We start from the raw sequence: 16,751 nt of genomic DNA on the forward strand, positions 1-16,751 counted from the left end.
TCCCATCATCTAAACACAACCACTGTGTTTTGATATGATCTTCACCAATTATTTTTTATTTTAAGTTCTGGGATACATGTGTAGAACGTGCAGGTTTGTTACATACGTACACATGTGTCATGGTGGTTCGCTGCACCTATCAACCCGTCATCTAGGTTTTAAGCCCCGCATGCCTTAGGTATTTGTCCTAATGCTCTCCCTCCCCCTGCCCCCTAACCCCCGACAGGCCTCAGTGTGTGATGTTCCCCTCCCTGTATCCATGTGTTCTCACTGTTCAACTACCATTTATGAGTGAGAACATGTGGTGTTTGGTTTTCCGTTCCTGTGTTACTTTGCTGAGAATGATGGTTTCCAGTTTCATCCATGTTCCTGCAAAGGACATGAACTCATTCGTTTTTATGGCTGTATAGTATTCCATGGTGTATATGTGCCACATTTTCTTTATCCAGCCTATCGTTGATGGGCATTTGGGTTGGTTCCAAGTCTTTGCTATTGTAAATAGTGCTGCAATAAACACACGTGTGCATGTATCTCTATGGTAGAATGATTTATAATCCTTTGGGTGTATACCCAGTAATGGGATTGCTGGGTTAAATGGTACTTCTGGTTCTAGATCCTTGAGGAATTGCCACACCATTTTTCACAACGGTTGAACTAATTTACACTCCCACCAACAGTGTAAAAGCATTCCTATTTCTCCACAGCCTTGCCAGCATCTGTTGTTTCCTGACTTTTTAATAATCACCATTCTAACTGGTGGATCCTCACCAATTTTTAATGAACAGATTAACAAATGACACCTGGGAAACTAAATAAATAAATAAGGAAGTATTGCTTACATGTACTAAGTGCTAGAATTATATGGCAGACATGTTGTTCCAAGCAGCATTTATAACTTATATCAATTATCCATTTAGTAATCTCAGGAGGAGAGCAAATTTTATTGTCTCCATTTTATAGATGGGGAAGTGACACAGGGAGATAAAGCATCTTCCCTAAAGTCACACAGTTGGCAAGTGGCAGAGCAGAGATTAGAATTTAGAATTTGTCTCTTAAATCTGTACTCAACTCCCTCCAAGTGTACCAAGGGTAGGAGCTCACGGATGGGGCGTGTCCCTTTCCTTTGCCAAGGGGAATATGCACTCCTTGAGGGGTCACCTGCTTTAGCTCGTGAGAGTGACTCAGGCAGAGCAGAAGGCACAGGTCAAAGTGGTTCCTGGGAAGCTCGCCCGTTGCTGCCTGTCCTGGCGCATTCATCATCGGTCAGACGTCCTCAGCAGCCCTCTCACACAGCTGCCAATTCACACGCTCCCAACACCCACGCTGATGTTACTCAATAGGCAGGACAAAAGAAAGGCACAGGGAGGCAAAGAACGATGCTATAGAGAGGAAAATGAAGCACGGGGCATTGCACTTTCTGCCCTGAATAGGCTCATTGTACCCAGCCTCCTATGGCTCAGGAATGGGCCCACCAGACAGAAACAAGAGTACCCTGCAGGCCAAGCCCTCATGAGGTGCAGCCACAGGGCAGCAAGCGATGCTTTAAATAATAGGGCATCTGCTAAAATGATTCCAAGGGGAGACCACATTTGGCCACTGTCCTCTTTTTCCATACCTCAGTGCAGCCTCAGTTCTTACTGGTCCAAGAGAGTGAGAACAGCTAGATAAAGTTATAGCAAGAGGCACCATCCTCCGGCTGTCTTTGACTACTGAGACAGGCAGCTGACTTGTGTGTGACCAAGGGTTTTCATTCACTTTGGGTAAATTACTTCATCTCTCTGAGGCTCATTGTCTTTTTTTGTAAAATGGGAAATAAAGTAATTCCTGCTTTACCTATTATAAAGGTTGCGTGTGTGCCCCCCCCCAACAACATTCACGTTGAAGTCCTAACCCCAAGTACCTCTGAGTGTGCCTTTACTTATTAATAGGGTCACTGTGAGAGGTGAAGACAGCTGGACTTCCTGGTCAAGTGGGGACTTGGAGAACTTTTCTGACTAGCTAAAGGATTGTAAATGCACCAAGAAGCACTCTGTAAAAATGCACCAATCAGTGCTCTGTGTCTAGTTAAAGGATTGTAAACACACCAATCAGCACTCTGTAAAATGGACCAATCAGCAGGATGTGGGTGGGGCCAAATAAGAGAATAAAAGCTGGCCACCCCAGCCAGTAGGGGCAAACTGCTCGGGTCCCCCTGCACACTGTGGAAGGTTTGTTCTTTGGCTCTTCACATAAATCTTGCTGCTGCTCCCTCTTTGGGTCTGCACCAACTTTAAGAGCCGTAACACTCACCATGAAGGTCCATGGCTTCATTTCTGAAGTCAGAGAGACCCCGAACCCACTGGGAGGAACAAACAACTCCGGACACACCACCTTTAAGAGCTGTAACACTCACTGCGAGGTCAGTGGCTTCATTCTTGAAGTCAGCAAGACCAAGAACCCACCAGAAGGAATAAATTCTGGACACAACTGCAGATGTAATTAGTTAAGGTCATACTAGAGTAGGGTAGTGGTGAATTCCTAATCCAGTATGGCTGGTGTCTTTATAAAAAGGGGAAATTTGAACGCACATGAACACACATACCCACACACACACACACACACATGCAACACCATGTAAAGATGAAAGCAGAGATCTACAACTCAAGGAACACCAAAGGTTGCCAGCAAACCTCCAGAAGCTAGGAGAGACATGCAACGGATTCTCTCTCACCACTCTCACAAGTAACAAATCCTGCAGACATGTCCATCCTGGCCTGCAGCCTCCATAGCTGTGAGAGAACACATTTCCATTTCTCAGCCACCTGATTTTTGGTACTTTGTTACAACAGCACTAGCAAACTAATACAAAAAGGTCATTTCAGGATCAAATTAGATGATGAATGTGGCATTATTCAGAAGGGGCTATTCATACACACTTTTACTATAAATACATTTTATATATAAGCTATTGCTGTAAGTTTATTATTAAAAGCTGTGACTTTTACGGGAGGGGACCTGAACAGCGACACTAAACAGATATGTGGGCACTCTCCAAGAAGAGGGGGACAATGGAAGTTGTGTATTTCAGCCAAAGCTCCTAGCCCCTCCATCACACCAGGCCCACGTGTCCCTCACTGTGAAAACAGAAGCCTGCCATCTGTCACCAAATTCCCTATCGGAGCAGGAATCACCTTGAGGTTTGTTCTGAACTAGTATTCCCTTGGGAAACGGTTCAACTTCCAGAGCCTTGGAAAGAGAAGCAGGAACTATCAGAGCAGCCAAATTAATTCCTGTCTGTTGCTTATTAATTTTTTAGAAAGATGAAAAAAATATTTCACTGTAGGGGTTCTTACATTGCTTTCTGATCTTTGCTTTCCTCTCAATGATTTCCAATAACTATGCTACAGGAAATGTTTAATGCAAAACTATGTCTTCTAACCACTGCATTGGGATTCACAGTGTACTTTTGATACCCACTCATTACAAAAGGGCCCAAACAACAATCAATGCTTTTGGAGGGCTTGCTCATTTAGTAAACATTTATTAAGTACTTACTATGTGAAAGACATAGTGCTAGTCAATATGAAGGAAACGGAGAGATGATGTGAACAAAGTCCCTGCCCTCAAGAAGCTTATAGTTAAACTGAGGTGACATACACACAAACCTTTGTAATAATCTGAGGCAGAATGTGATCAGGGCTTTAGTAAAGAAACAAACAGACCAGGCGCGGTGACTCACACCTGTGGTCCCAGCACTTTGGGAAGCCGAGGCGGGTGGATCACCTGAGGTCAGCAGTTCGAGACCAGCCTGACCAACATGGTGAAACCCTGTCTCTACTAAAAATACAAAATTTAGCTGGGCATGGTGGTACACACCTATAATCCCAGCTACTTGGGAGGCTGGGACAGGAGAATTGCTTGAGCCCGGGAGGTGGAGGTTGCAGTGAGCCGAGACCTAGGGAGGTAGGAAGAATTTAAACCCAGGGGAAACAGAGATAATCAAAGTGCATTTCCATGAACAAATTTCAAAGAAAGTGAAGAGAAAGGCTTTATTCAGAAATGTATTGAGCTGATCCATGCTGCTACACACTCTCTGTCCAAGGCAGAAACACACAGAAAAGGTATTATTTCTGCTGGGGGTACAGGGGGTCAGGATCTAAGCATTGCACTTTAGTGCTCTGGGCTGTGGGCTGGGAAGGTGCTTTCAGAGGCTGCAGAACCCAGAGCCTTCCAGGTGAAGGAGCAGCTTTGCAGCCTGGAATTCTGTCCCCCTTCCTGAGGAGGGCCTGGTTTGGTTCCCTCACATGCCTGCTTCAGCTGCTGCTGCCTTCTGTGGCATGTGAAAGAAACTGGGCCTTTGTTAAAACATGATAAGCACATTCCTGAAAAGCCTCACGTTCTGTGAAATTACACAATAAAAGTAACAGGCCTTATGGGGAAAAATAGGGTTAAAGGCACACCGCTCGAAACCTATGTGGCTTTGTCATTACTCTACTAACAGAAACAATAACTAGTACCTCAGGAGATAACTTGGACAGACAAAGCAGGCAGCTCAGTAGGGCCGGAAACTACTTCAGGGGAATATATAAATATAAAAATGAATATAAAAAATGCACAGATATAATAAAATAAATACTCTGGCTGCTGGGTGCTGTGAGCCGGTGTGGTTGCTGTGAAGGTGGGTGCGGCAGATGTGTAGCCTAGAACTCGCAAGGGTAGGATGTACTTCCCTGGAGAGGGAGCCCGGTGTGCAGATATTCATTCAAAAAAATTCTTTTTAATAAAATAAAAAGAGAACTGAAAGCCATGCTAAGCCTTTCCCACTGAAGTTCTTATTCTATTCTGCTATTTCAACTCTCCTTGCTTTGAAAAAAAAAAAAGGCATGTGAACCAACACAACTTCCATGTTGTCCTGCCATCATTCCCGTTTTTAAACCATACATGAGCTATTGATGCTATAGAAACATATACTGCAGCAGACAGGCTGTATTACTGTACCACACACCAAAAAATAAACCAGAATAGAGACAACTATCTCTCCCTCTCTCTCCCTTTTTCTTTTTTTCGAGACGGAGTTTCACTCTGTTGCCCAGGCTGGAGTGCAGTGGCATGATCTCAGTTCACTGCAACCTCCGCCTCCCAGGTTCAAGCTATTCTCCTGCCTCAGCTTCCCAAGTAGCTGGGATTACAGGCGCGTGCCACCACGCCCAGCTAATTTTTTATTTTTAGTAGAGATGGGGTTTCACCATGTTGGCCAGGCTGGTCTTGAACTCCTGACCTCACGTGGTCTGCCTGCCTCAGCCCCCCAAAGTGCTGGGATTACAGGTGAGCCACCGCAGCTGGCCGGAGACACCTATCTCTTAAGGACAACCATTCATTTATCAGAGGTCCATGGAATGGCATAACAGTAGCTGATGCTTAACAGGCATGTGTGGTAATTCTTCATTATATGGTATCTCGTTCAACCCTACAGCAACCCCATAAGTACTACCCTTATTATCTTTTTACATGTGAGGAAACTGAGGCTTAGCTTAAGTAACAGATGAAGCTGTCATAGCTGGAAGGTGGGAATGTCAGGTTTCGATTTGAGGGAGTATGACTTACAGACTTGAGGTCTTAACTACATGCTATACTTCTAGAAAAAGTGGCAGGAGGCCTCATGTTTGGAAGGCTCCTGTCACCTCCTCAAGTTCCTTTTCTAAAAACAAGAGCTTTCTGCATCTGCTACACAGTGTATAGAGCCCTCAGTCTGGAAAACATAAAATGCTTTTTGTTTTATTCAAACATGAATGGCTTCTATGTTCTCGAGTTTCTGTTTCCTTCTCAAATACTAACAGAACTGGGAGATACCACATTCCTTATAGATCATAGTTCAGCTCCACTCGTGTGATTGCTAAATGTTTAAAACTGAAAACTAGATTAGTTTTGCAAATGTGTGATTTATTTGAATATACCAAGCAGGATATGAGTAAATCAAGTTGCAGCAAACATATTACACTGTTCACAAACCAACGAAGTGACTCGGTTTATAAAGAATGCTGAAATTAAAGACATTTACTTCAGCCTATCCAAAGAGGAGATTAAGGCTGGGTGTGGTGGCTCATGCCTGTAATCCCAGCACTTTGGGAGGCCGAGGCAGGCAGGCACTTGAGGTCAGGAATTTGAGACCAGCCTGGCCAACATGGTGAAAGCCCGTCTCTACTAAAAATTCAAAAATTAGCTGAGCCCAGTGGTGTGCATGCGTAGTCCCAGCTACTCGGGAGGCTGAGGCAGGAGAATCGTTTGAACCCAGAAGGCGGCGGCTGCAGTGATCTGAGATCGTGCCATTGCACTCCAGCCTGGGCAACAGAGCAAGACTCCATTTCAAAAAAATCAAAAAATCAAAAAGCAAAAAGGAGAGTAAAAGCAGAAAAGGAAATTTATTTATGGGGAAAAAGTATTTCCTATAAAGGGGAAAAGGAATTATTTTCAATGCTATGTGGAATAAAGCACTGGGCTTCAAGGTAAAACTAAACATTTTCCAGATATTGATTAGCATAGGTTTCAGGTTTCTGAGAAGCTTAGATTGTTGTCCACTCCAATTTTTGTTTTGCTGAAGAATTCAAGGTGTAGAGTATGTTTCCGCCGGGCGCGGTGGCTCACGCCTGTAATCCCAGCACTTTGGGAGGCCGAGGTGGGCGGATCACAAGGTCAGGAGATCGAGACCATGGTGAAACCCCGTCTCTACTAAAAATACAAAAAATTAGCCGGGCGCGGTGGTGGCGCCTGTAGTCCCAGCTACTCAGGAGGCTGAGGCAGGAGAATGGCGTGAACCCGGGAGGCGGAGCTTGCAGTGAGCCGAGATCGCGCCACTGCACTCCAGCCTGGGCGACAGAGCGAGACTCCGTCTCAAAAAAAAAAGAAAAGAAAAAAAAAAGGTGTAGAGTATGTTTCCTGGCCTCTACTCCTCTCCCTGTATCTCTTTATACTGGTAAAGTCAAGGCCTGCTTTGGTCCAGGAAACCAAGAGCAGAAGCATCAGGAATGGTGAGTATAGGCTTGAGGAGAACTTGGCAATGAGGAGGAGTCATTACATGAGACTTGAGGGGTGTGTGTGAAAGAGAGAGGACTTCCTTTCAGGGCAGCCTCTGCTCCATCAACATGGCAGTGAATGGCCAGGCTTTGTATTTGGGAAAGGAATTTTGGGGAATTGCGTACAAGAGACTTGGCTGCTGTTGAGTATCAGGTTGAGGCATCCTCTTTTCTTTCTAGCTACCCCCAATAATCATAGCACAGTTTAGTGGATTCCTCCAAAGCACAGGCCCCAGAATAAATCATGACCTGGGTCCCTACACTGTAAAACTAGGGTAACATGGCTGGCAGAAAGATTTCATCTTGTATGCCAACAATCATTTGAATGATTGGCAGTTGTGGCTTAGAATATTGTGTTGAAAAGACTGCAAGATTGCCTCTGTGTTCACAGGGAAGAGTGCCACCACTAATGAGTGTTTTCTTTTCTTTCTTTCTTTCTTTTTTTTGGCGGGGTGGGTGGGGTGGGCGACAGCATGTTGCCCATGCTGGAGTGCAGTGGTGCGATGATGGGTCACTGCAGCCTTGACCTCCCACACTCAAGCAATCCTTCCACCACACCTCCCTGCAAGTAGCTGGGACTACAGGTGTACACCACCACAGGTGCACACTACCCAGCTAATTAAAAAAAAAAAAAATTTTGTAGAGACAAGGTCTCACTATGTTACCCAAACTCCTACCCCTCACGTGATTCTCCCATCTTGGTCTCCCAAAGTGTGGGGATTACAGGCACACCTGACTGCGTGTTTTCTTTCTTTCTTTTTCTCTCTCTTCTCTTCTTTTATTTCCTTCCCTTCCCTTCCCTTCCTTCCTTCCTTCCTTCCTTCCTTCCTTCCTTCCTTCCTTCCTTCTTTTCTTTTCGAGATGGAGTCTCTCTCTGTGACCCAGGCTGGAGTACAGTGTCATGATCTTGGCTCACTGCAACCGCCACCTCCTGGGTTGAAGCAATTCTCTTGCCTTAGCCTCCTGAGTAGCTGGGATTACAGGCATGTGCCACCACACCTGGCTAATTTTTGTTTTTAGTAGAGATGGGATTTCATCATGTTGGCCAGTCTGGTCTCGAAATCCTGACCTCAAGTGATCCGCCCGCCTTGGCCTCCCAAAGTGTTGGGATTACAGGTATGAACCACGGCACCCAGCCTTCAGTGTTTTCTTTTCTTTTTTTTTTTTTTTAGAGACAGGGCCAGCTGTTCCCCTGGCTGCAGTGCAGTTACACAATCATATCTCAATGTAGCCTTGAACTCCTGGGCTCAAGCAATCCTCTCGCTTTAGCCTCCTGAGTAGCTGGGACTGCAGACATGTGCCACAATGCTCAGCTAATTTTCTTTATTTCATGTAGAGACAGGGTCTCACTATGTGGCCCAAGCTGGTCTCAAACTCCTGGCCTCAAGCAATCCTCCTACCTTGGCCTCTAAAGTATTAGGATTACAGGCTTGAGCCAACCACACCCAGCCTTGTGAATGTTTTCTAAGTGAGCCTGCGGGCCCCATGTATTCCATCCCTGGGTTAGCAGAAACACATGAAAAGAGGCTTTAAGTCACTCCTAGCTACAAAACCAGGGGAATCTCAGGCTAATTTAATAGCAATGTAATGGCAGTATAATAGCAATGTTAGCCGACACTCCTCATGCACATTTTTGGCTCACACTTTAAAAAGAACACTGATTAACATGCATACTTAGAAGAGGGTTTCTGAAACTCCGCACTACGAACTATTTGTGCTAGATAATTCTTTGTTATTGGGGGTCATCCTCTGCACTGTAGCATGTTTAGCAGCATTCCTGGCCTGTGCCTTCCAGATACCAGTACCACCACTACCCTTGTTGTGACGACCAAAAATGTTTCCAGACATGTCACCCCAGCTGAGAACCATTGATTTAGAAGAAGTGAAATCAGGGCAGTGATATGACTAGAAGTCATGTTTTTTGAAAAATAGTTGAAGGAACTAGGGTGGTTTAATTTAAAGAAGACTAAATATAGTGATGTCATTTCAGTATTTGAAAGGGGGTGTTTGCAGGAAGGGGAACATCACACACCAGGGCCTGTTGTGTGGTAGGGGGAGGGGTGAGGGATAGCATTAGGAGATATACCTAATGTAAATGACGAGTTAATGGGTGCAGCACGCCAACATGGCACACGTATACATATGTAATAAACCTGCACGTTGTACACATGTACCCGAGAACTTAAAGTATAATAATAATTTTAAAAAGCAAAAAAAAAAAAAAAAAAAAAAAAAGAAAGACAGGTAGTGTTTGGCCTGTTCTCCATCACTCTGGAGGAAGAAACAGAGGCACTGAGTGAAAATTCTAGGAGATTAGATTTAGACTCAAAATACGGAGAAACTTTCCAACAGAGTTCGCGGAGACTGGCCTGCAATTTCATGTGCAAGCAGGGGCTGGGTAAACACACAGTGGGTGGGAAAAGTTTCTAGTACCAGATAAAGCTTCAAAGAATTTTGAAAGTCCTTTTTAAATAATTTGTTATATGATTCTGTAATTTGATATTCCCTGGGATTTGCTGCGGCCTTGGCTTTGCCTGCACATGCCTCCTAAAACCTTTGTTAATAATATAAGAATGATTGCTAATATTTATTTGAGTACATTGCCTCATCTATCTAATATAATCCATAGGACAACCTATGGAGATAGATACTATTATCTTTGTTGTATAGATGAGGAAGCTGAGGCCTAATGTTAAGTAATTCCCCTAAGGACTCAGTCCTGGGAAATTAGAGAGAGCAGGATTAGACTCAGGTCTCAGATGTCATCATCATTGGTCTTCATCATTATACCGTATTTTATATTAATCAAAAGATTTGTAAATCTTGGGATTTGAATCAGGGGCTAGGCTTGTGTTTGTACAGCTGTAACTGATGGAAGGACAGTACACACAACCTTACATAGATTGAAAAACATTTCTCTCCCCCACAGGAGGTGTCTTTCATCTTGGACTCTGGAAGGAAAACTGGAAGGGGCGTGAGTATCAGGTGGAAAATTTCACAATGTTAACAGTAGACACCTTTCCTTAAACCATATTTGAGTTTTCAGCAAAGCCATTCTATTTTATTCTTAAGCCTGTCCTATATATAACATCACCCTGATTGCCATAAGCACACATTAGCATTTCATCATCATCCTTGAGCACACTATTTGTCACTGGCACAAGTGGAGCGAGACAAAAGGCAATGCAAGGTTGATTACCAGTCCTTTTCGTAATCATACCTGTATTTCCTGTTCCTCCTTATTCTCACTGCAGAGAAAAAAAACATTTCCACAAGATTCCTTCAGCAGCATAACTGATCCCATTGTGTTGAATAACAAACCCACTCCAAACCTTTCATGACCCTCCCACAAAGGGCCTGTACTGTTAGAAAAGCCGAGTATCCCATAAGCAGTCTCTGTGGTGTAAACAAAAACAGCCTAATTGTGTGTCTTCTGAAGTGGACGTTAAGAGAGATTGCAGGGGTGCTCACAGCACCTGGGGGAGGTCTGGCTGATAACGAACACTTCTTTTCATGGTTGGCTATTGTCCTGGCTGCTCTCCCATTCACCAACTCCCCCCCACCATAATCTTGGCATCCCCTTGCTCTCCCCACCTCTCTCCACTTCTGTTCACCTCTCCTCTTCCAGCCCAGCCATAGACAAGGGCAGGAGCACCGCTCAGGGACAGCCTGATCATTTCTGGAATGAATGAAACAAAAAGAAGCTGCTGCTACTCCTCCCTTTATCCACTCCATGGAGAGCCCAGCATTTCCTAACGGGGGCTCCACAGGAGCAGGAGACATGAACAGCTGGGCAACACTGCAATTCATCCTGTACCTGCCTCCAGATTCAACACGACTTTTTCCACAGGGCTATTGTGAGGGTCCAAAGAAACAAAACAAAACGTAAATATTAGCTGTTATTTTAAAACCATAAACGTTAATTCTTCTCTAGGCATGGTGGTTGATGCCTGTAGTCTGAACACTTTGAGACGCCGAGGCAGGAGAGCTGCTTGAGGCCAGGAGTTGGAAACCAGCCTGGGCAACATAGTGAGACCCTGCCTTTACAAAAAAAAAAAAAAAAAAAAAGTAAATTCTTATTTTTACTTTTCACTATTCCCAAATTTAAATAACTCCTGATTGCTTATCAAAGTTCAAACTGTTCTTGTCTGCTGGTCATGGAAAAGAAAAAAGAAAATTGAAACTGATCCTAGAATTTAAGACCACCCTTAAATGCCCCGAGCTATTTTTCTAACCCTTCTCCCTTTAGGAAGCCCTGTATTCTCATCAGACTGTTCACTGCCCTGTTGCTCTCTGCTTAGAATACGCTTCCACCTCTTCCCAGGTAATCAGAAGCAGGCCCATCCAGAGCCCAGCTCAGCTCTGACCTGCCTCAGGCTCCTTCCTGAGGGCCAGCCTGGAATGTGCCCTCCCTTCTCTTTTTTAAATGGATGTAAGGGAGTGGGAAGGCAGGTGAACCTCAGGAGGCTGAACCTGTGTGAGGAGAAGAGGAGGAAGGGCTTGAGTGGCACTAGGGTTTGAGACGGGAGCTGGGAGGGGGAACTAGGCCCCGAAAGGGCTGACGGGAAGGACAGGGCAGGCTCCCTGTGAGGAACTTGCATTTCTATTTAGCCTGTCCTCCCCATCAGTCAGCGAGGTCATCAGTCAGTGTAGTCATCAGTCAGCATGCTCATCAGTCACCCTGGTCATCAGTCACCCTGGTCATCAGTCACCATGATCTGGGCCTCAGGCAGATGGATGGCCTGACAGGGAGAGTGAGCTGTAATCTAGATTACCTTTGCAACACCCTAAAGCCACCGCGACTGTTTTGAATTTCATTCCTTTATTTGCCTTCAGGAAATCTGTGCCTGTCACTGAAGAGATTCAGAGAAGCACTTGGGCTGGCTGCTTCTCAGAAAGCCTCGCCCTGGGATCAGTTCACTGTTTATTCATTAATAAAGCTGGAAACAAGTACATCTATTTCCCTCAGAGCTTTTCTCTACGAAAGCCTACACACCTGTCTCAGGCAGTCTGTGAGTTCTCCTATGTACTAGGTCATATTTGTACACTCCAAGGCTTCTGTCATCCACTGTCTTTATTTTATAATGCCAGAATTATAGTTTTCCCAGTGAAAAGCAGACCACTGTATCCTAGAAGTAAGTAGGGGATGTATTATTCAGTCTTCCAAAAGATCTACCATGAGTTCCGATGCAAATCCTCGCCTGCTGGGACCCACATTCTCTTAGTTTATACTGGGGCCCAGTTCTGCAGGTGTAGCCATGTAGAGCTTGTGAGAATTCAGGTATGAAAATCAGGCTGCCAGATCCACCCCTTGAGGGCCTGGCTTGCCTGAGCAATTCCCCGGCTGCAGCCCCTGGGGCCACTCTGTACCATAACAACCCTTGCCTGCCTACATCAAGGGGCATTCTGAAACCCAAGGCAGGGGAGATGCTCCCTGTCCTAGGGTGGAGGCATCCTTAAGTAGAACCCTTCTGTGGTCCTGACCATCTGTAGCAGACACAGAGGAAGCTTCCCAGGCCTTCCAGCCTGGAATCTGTAGTTTTCTTACTCCCTGGAGCTGCCTTCAACCCAGGGCCTGCCTTGTGATTTCAGATTCTGTTACTTGGTCTTTTCTCTCCAGTCCAGCCTGACTTCCTGGGCACCAATCTTAGCTTTCTCCTATAGATTTCAGCATTTCTCCGGTAGAGACTCCCAACCTGATGCTATGTGCTACGTCCTGTACCTACCCCACCTCCGGTCGCCATTCTGACCCACTGAAGCCCCGGGCCGGACACTGACCTGGAGATGGGTTATGGGGCGCTTATGAATCACAAGAAGTCTGTTTTATTTTCTAAGCCTTCTATACATTCTGATACCATTTCTTAAAGAAAAAGAATAAGATTAAAATATAAAGTATTGATTTAAGCATGGAAAGCGAAGAAAGCATACTAAACCTGAAAGTTGGAATAAAAATATAAGCTCAAGAAGAATTTACATAAACCTGTGACTACTTTCTCCCATCTCCCATCAGCTCCACACTCCATCCATTCTAAACCACTCTGGGTCCCTGACTACGCCAGCTTGCTTTTTGCCTCCATGCCTTTGTTCCTATTATTTTTCAAGTTCTTGGAACATGCGAGGAACTTACCAAATGCTTGTTGAATAAATGCCCCACCTTACAGACTGTTTCCCTCAGAGCGTCTAGCACATAGTCTTTAAAATATGTTGAATTAATGAACAAATAAATATCCATGCTGTGCTATTAAGAGAAACTAACACATTCTTAACTTTTGAGAAACCATTTATGGGAGAAATTGTCATTTATCTTTCTCTTTAAACAGTCTTTCGAAAAATTGTGGTATGGGAAATCTTGCTGATGCTATAAATTGTAACAAAATGCCTTGGAGGGTTGTACACGGAAGACCTGGTTGGCTGTGGTTAAGAAGGGAACCTAGAGATTCATAATAGCTGTGCTTGAATAATTGTTAATCTTGAGTCCTCTTGGCCATTTCTCTCCACAAATAAGTTACAAAATAGAAGTGTTTCTCTAAAAGAGAAAGGACTTTGTAGGGAATGAAGAGTTAAATTTCCAGAATAGTGCATACTAAATAGCCTTTTAAAAAATCCTTGCTAAAAATACTTAAAATGCTGAATAAAAAGAAAAGAAAACAAAACAACAACAACAATAAAAAACAAGACAAAACCACACACACATTTTTGAGTACTTCATTTTTGCCAGCAAGAAAAATGAGGGAGATTTGCGAGGCTAAAAATGAAACCAACACATGCATCCAGATCAGTAAGAGAGTTCTGGGCTCACTGGCTATGCATTCCAGGGACCAAAAGCTTCTGTCTTCCATGCCAAATACCAGAGACAGAGCTAAGGGGCCATTCAAGCTGGGGACTCACTGCCAAGAAGGAGCCCTTTAAAATGAAATCTTGGTTTCAGGGGTTTTGGGAAATGGAGGTGTTATGAATTCAGGCCTCAAATCTGCATGATGACTGGCTTATATATACACAATTTCAGGGAATATATATATTTTTTCTTTACCTAGCACCAAGACCAAGTGAGGTTGTTGCCTTCTCATACTCCCCGTGCCCCAGCTTTGCTGTCCGGCAGTCCAAGTTATCAAGAACCTTAAGATATGGAAGGTGTTTATTAGGCCAGTCCGGTGTCACCTGAAGTCTGGGCAACACTGGGCTATCTGCAAGGCTGACTGAGCTTGTCCTTCCAGCATTAGCCAAGCAGGAGCGGCAGCCTATCTCTCCCATCCCTGAGCAACACACCCACAAAAAGGGACCAGATGGAAAAGTTAAGATTCAATGAACTTATCTAGAAATTTATAATCAGGAAAACTAGAAAGAAGTGATTTTAAACATTTTTTTTTTTACCTTGTATGTATTTTTATAGTTCCGTATTTTTATACTTTGAATTCTATGCTGGCTGGTGGGGATGTCAGTGGGCAGTACTACCATCTTTTTAATACTTACAGCATTTTTCTGAGCTTGAGGGAAGAATATTTACAGTCCAGGGACGGAGCTCCTTTCTTCACTTGGTGCCCTTCTTCATGATGTGTGTATGTAGCGTTGGGAGGATAGTGCCTGGCATGGAGCAAAGGCACTAAAGATGTTGGCTCTTTCCTGCTACTCAGAGGTTAAGGACCACAGCAAGAGCCAGGGTGACTGTGGATACCAAGTGTGTTGTGTTTCAAGGCCAAAGGGGTGAAGGATAGAGTTAGGAGAAGGTTTCATCCAGAGACACTTAGAGGTAGATTCTATTAGGGACTGAGAATCCTACTAGGCCTAGAAGCAATGCCTAGCCAGTTTTCCCTTGATCTAGAAACTAATTAGCTTTGCTTCTTGCTAACCCAGAGACAAGAAAAGGAACCAATGCTGGTACCTCTAATGCTGCCACAGCGAAATCAGATCTTGACTTAGACTTGAGAAGTCAGGATAAATAACTAGCTCTGTTAGTTTTATATTTATAATGTTTCTTAGTTTCTCCCATCTTTTAGGCATATCTTACCCAAACCTAGGGCAGAAACATTTTTTTCATATTTTAGTCAAATACAACAGTTCCCAGTGGTCACGCAAGTCTCAGGTTTCTTCCTGAGAAACCCAGGAAAGACCAAGTTATGGCAGCAGAAACCAGGGCCTTATGGGAAAAGAGGCAGGAATGACTAAGGTCTTGGTCCTTTTCCATCCAGGCAATTTTTCTACTACTTCATGGAAACGAACCACATTCCACTAGAAAAAAGTTTCCATGGGCTGCTATCAGAATCAAAATATAGCTAGGCTGGGGATGTCCTGATCAGTGCCAAAGTGGCATTTGTAAACCAAAAATAAAATTCTGACACCCCTCAACTAGCTGAATGGACCTCTCCTCTTGGCCAAGGGCATTCCAAAGTTAACCTGCAAAACTAGTTCAGGCCGTGATGGGAAGCACAGACATACCCCATTATACCCTCCTCTCTTTTGGAATTCAAGAAAAGCCCACCAGCATTACAATCAACACAGGTTTTATCCGATAAGAAACATTTACAATGTATTATTCTCTCTGAAGCCTGCTACTTGGAGGCTTCATCTGCATGATAAAATCTTGGTCTCCACAACCTCTTATCATAACCTAGAAATTCCTTTCTATTGATAATAATTCCTTCAACCATTTGCGAGTCAGAAAATTTTTAAACCTACCTGTGACCTTGAAGCCCCCCAACCCCCACTTCAGGTTGTCCCACCCTTCTAGGTTGAACCAATGTAAAGCTTACATGTATTGATTGATGTCTTATGTCTTCCTAAAATGTATCAAAGCAAGCTGTGCCCTAACCACCTTGGGCACATATCATCAGGACCTCTAGAGGCTGTGTCATGGGCACATCCTTAACTTTGGCAAAATAAACTTTCTTAATTGATTAAGACCTGTCTCAGATACTTTTGGGTTCACACATTCCTTGCATGAAATTCTGCTTCACTGTTCTGAAATGTGGTCCCTAGCTATAGAAGCTATCTTTTCCAGAAACTGGAAATGTAGTTCAACCATAGTCATGAGTGTTACTTCCAGGCATGAGAGATCTGAAAGGCATAGTTTGACTTCATAGCTATTTGAATTTCTGGAATATGCCAATGGTTGGAGAGACAATAGGTAATATAGCTGAAATTAGAACAATCATGTTAAATCTGAGGCATGTAGCTATCGGTGTGGTTGGACTCCCAAGGAGGCATTTTCTCTCAGTGCGTAAAGTGGATTGTACCTGCTAGGACAGCCAAATGAAACATCTTCAAGATGCTGGGGCTCAGAAGCATAAACCAGGCAAGGCCCTTAACTGGTTACAGCTTCCTGCTTCCCTGCCTCAGCAGTATTAGAGGAGCAAGTTCATTCTTAGGCCTTTTGAGTATTTTGTGATTTTATAACCTCATGTTTTATGTTGGGACTGGGGCTTGGAAAGTGAAATGAACTAGTTATTGCAAAGGAAAAGAAATAATTGGATAAGAGATAGAATGCAGGGAATGAGAGGGTAGGTATATTGGATGGGGCCCCTGATTTTCCCTCTCCACTTCAAGTCTAGATATTCTCTGTACATTCATTGATGTCCGTGAAGCCATGGGCACTGTAGGAAGACACATCTGAATTATCCAGGTCAGTGGTTGCTCACATCTGGAATCCCAGCACCTTGGGAGGCTGGGGTAGGAGGATTGCTTGAGGCCAGGAGTTCGAGACCAGCC

The 16,751-nt window shown here is 44.1% G+C and overlaps 1 protein-coding gene across 5 annotated transcripts in view; it reads right to left on the bottom strand.

The window, feature by feature from the left end:
• The window catches only part of VTCN1 (V-set domain containing T cell activation inhibitor 1), a 93,039-nt gene that overhangs the window by 29,461 nt on the left and 46,827 nt on the right, over positions 1–16,751 (bottom strand). Inside the window, exon 1 of one of the 5 annotated variants that reach the window (XM_012000847.1) lies at positions 2,393–2,466. The exons of the other annotated variants lie outside the window; for them this stretch is intronic. Within the exon in view, the coding sequence (XP_011856237.1) occupies positions 2,393–2,412 (20 nt within the window). The 5' untranslated portion in view covers positions 2,413–2,466. Of the gene's footprint in view, positions 1–2,392; positions 2,467–16,751 lie in introns of those variants that run through there. 5 annotated transcript variants of the gene reach the window in all.

This window comes from Mandrillus leucophaeus, unplaced genomic scaffold, assembly GCF_000951045.1.
Source record: "Mandrillus leucophaeus isolate KB7577 unplaced genomic scaffold, Mleu.le_1.0 Scaffold64, whole genome shotgun sequence".
In the NCBI taxonomy this organism is placed as follows: Eukaryota; Metazoa; Chordata; class Mammalia; order Primates; family Cercopithecidae; genus Mandrillus; species Mandrillus leucophaeus.